This window comes from Nannochloropsis gaditana, assembly GCF_000240725.1.
Source record: "Nannochloropsis gaditana CCMP526 unplaced genomic scaffold scaffold366, whole genome shotgun sequence".
In the NCBI taxonomy this organism is placed as follows: Eukaryota; class Eustigmatophyceae; order Eustigmatales; family Monodopsidaceae; genus Microchloropsis; species Microchloropsis gaditana.
The window spans coordinates 17,574-20,419 of record NW_005803587.1 but is presented as its reverse complement, the minus strand read 5'-3'; the positions used below and the strand labels follow the sequence as shown (position 1 = coordinate 20,419).

Here is a 2,846-nt window from a genome sequence, read left to right as displayed (position 1 = left end):
CCCCACCTCGCCCTCCCTCCCCTCTATCCCACCCGTCCCCCGCTGCTGCTGCTCCTCCTCCGGCCCTTCCGTGCCCGCCACGGTCATGCCCGCCACCACCCACTCCTCCTCCTCGCCCACCAGACGCCCCCTGGCCGTCTTCCTCCGGATCCGCTCCACCTTCCCCGCGGGCAGGCCTACCTCCCTCCCCACCTCCTCGTGCGTGGGCTCCCTCTCCAGCTGAAGGTACAGGCGCAGCCTAGCAGCCTTGATTTTCTTAATGCGGGTCTGCAGGAGCACGGGCAGGCGCACGGTGTTGCTGTGGGTCTGGATGGCGAGGGAGATTGCCTGCCGGATCCACCACACGGCATACGTGGAGAAGCGGACGTTGCGCGTCGGGTCGAACTTGGCGGCGGCTTTTAATATGCCTGGGAACGGGAGCGAGAAATGGAGCGAGCGTCAGATTGTCTGCTTCTTCAAGGCTCTGCATGCAGATGTGTCCTCGCTACCCTCTTCCTCCTTCCCTCCTCTCCCCCTTCCCCGCTCAACTCACCTTGCGTCCCTTCCAATATCAAATCGTCCACGCTCAGTCTATTCTCGTTCTTCTCCTGGCTCTGGTGCAAGCGCACAGCCATGGACTTGACCAAGTTGATGTTCGTCTTCACCAGCAGCTCCCGGGCTGCCTTCCCGTCCGCGATTTGTCGCCTCAGCGCCGACTCCTCCACGCCCAAGGCCCGCGCCCACTCCGAGAAAGCGATGGGCCGACCCAGGGTCGATTCCTCCTCCGCTTTGACAGCCTTGCAGGTCAGCCAGGACTTGACGCAACGTGCCAGTTCCAATTGTTGCTTCGGAGGAGCGGGAGGGGACGGGAAAGAGAGGGAAAGAATGAGGATTTTCGGGACAGGCAAGGCCTGGGAACCGGTATCGGCCAGATAAAGATAGCATGAAAGCGTGCATACCTCGGCCGGTAGATGGATGGAGGTGCTGGTCTTCACGGAACCGTCCGCGCCCGGTGGGTTGGGCGTGAGGGGCCCTTTGAGGCTGCTGGTGAGGGTGTTAAGGGGGGTGCGCCGACGACTCCCGCCGGTGCCACCTCTCTCAGGGAAGCTGCCGCTGTTGCTGCGTGTGGTGAGACTCGCGGCACTCATAAAGAGTCTGTGCGGGTTGACCTCTCTGGGCGCTTGTCTGCATCTTGCCTCAGTGGACGGGATCCGGCCACAGAAGATCGAGGGGAGTGAGTCATGGACGTCGAAGAAAGGATATGCTGGGGAGAGAACACGACGACATGAATTTGCGAAATCGCTGATGACAGGTGTAGATGGTATTACAAAAGACTTTGCGCCTGATAGGTTGGGGGAATGGGAGGATACGGGGAGCACCGGAGGAGAAAAAATTGAGCGACACCGCACCGGGATAAAACAAGTATTTAAGAGAAGCTTGTCGATGAACCTAACCATAGAATAGTGAAATGAGGATAATCGCATGTTCCTAAAGCGGTCGCGGTCCAAGAGAGAAATAGGCTTCGAAGGTAGGGCATATACTGCGTGAGGGGTCGAATACGAAAGGCCACGCACGTACTTACCAGGGTTGGAAAAATAGAAGACCAGAAGGGATAGGGACAATGGCACAGCGACCGTACGATGGCCAAACTGACTGGGTCGTTTCATTGCTACCCTATGCGCGGACTAGATCACTGCATGTAACTCCAACACGGCCAGGTTCTCAGAGTGCCGGAATAGGCCACGCTGGATTCGTGCTGTGTGAGAGGATGGTGCCGTGACAAGGGCTGTTAAGAGAGGAAGTAGAAAACTTTATCACGACTTCAATATTTGCACTCCATGAATGAGTGCCTGTCCGATAAATGAGAGAACTCATGAGAACCTGAAAGCATGCGCATGCGACACGAACGCGTGGGGGGGCACGAGAACAGATCCTGGTGCTTGAGTCAGCGACAAGTGCGTGTCTCTCTGCCTTCGCGAGTTTCCCCCCACGCCTTCACCAGGCGGACCTCGCCACGCAGCAGCGATTTTTCACAAATGAAGGGTGACACAGGAAAAAAAAACATGCGTCCATTTTAAGACGGTCTGGAGGGTTACCAGAATGCTTAACTACAAGACGTGGCAGAGCCGGTGGACCGGGAGGTTTTTGGCCTGTCTGGTCATGGCGAACCCACACACATGCCTCCTCCCCCTCGTACTCCCCTCTCCGCGTCCTCGACATAAGGATCTGATTTCGGGGGGGTTTATCGCATACATATTCAGCTCAAGCACAAAAATCTAAGCACAAAAATCGGAGCTGCTCTTGGCCGTTCTGGGTGCTCTCCGGCCGCGCCCCGCCGTCACCTGATGGCCCCTTGATGAGAGACTGTCCATGTGCAGCAGCCCATGCGACGGGAGAAAGGCGACGATACACACAAGTCGGGTTCGAAAGTCAAGCACGATTAAGAATCTACAGCGCCAAAGATGAAGAAACAATAAGACATGACACACAACGCCTGTTTTCGTTAAACTTTGAATTGTGCGTCGAGCTTTTCCCTCGCGTCTAAAAGGGAGAGCTTACGACTTGCTCTTTTACGCCACAAGCTTGTCACATACCCAGAATGTCGAGCACCGGCTCGTCCTCCGAGCCTTCATCGGAAGACTCCACCTTCTTGCGGATGCGGCGCCTCCTAGACTGCGTCGGGTCTGCTGAGGGCGACGCCCCTAGGGGCTGGGGCTTTGAGTCTTCTCCCACGCCCACCTGCTCGGCGTTGCCCTCCCTCCCTTCCGCCATAGCCGTGCCACCCGTACCTATCTCCACGTCCATGGTCCCCTCCTTGGCGTCGCTGTCAGAGTCCGATCCACTCTCGCTGGAGGAGCCCGAAGGCG

General features: G+C 57.6%; 1 protein-coding gene across 1 annotated transcript in view; it reads right to left on the bottom strand.

Annotated features, from left to right (window-relative positions):
• NGA_0421800 (type ii alternative rna polymerase sigma sigma-70 family protein) overlaps nt 1–1,646 on the bottom strand; it is a gene marked incomplete at both ends in the record, with an annotated part of 2,092 nt that extends 446 nt beyond the window's left edge. Inside the window, 4 exons of the mRNA XM_005854853.1 lie at nt 7–407; nt 533–824; nt 939–1,012; nt 1,619–1,646. Coding sequence (XP_005854915.1) covers nt 7–407; nt 533–824; nt 939–1,012; nt 1,619–1,646 — 795 coding nt within the window. The remainder of the gene's footprint in view (nt 1–6; nt 408–532; nt 825–938; nt 1,013–1,618) is intronic.
• Nucleotides 1,647–2,846: the final 1,200 nt, after the last annotated feature.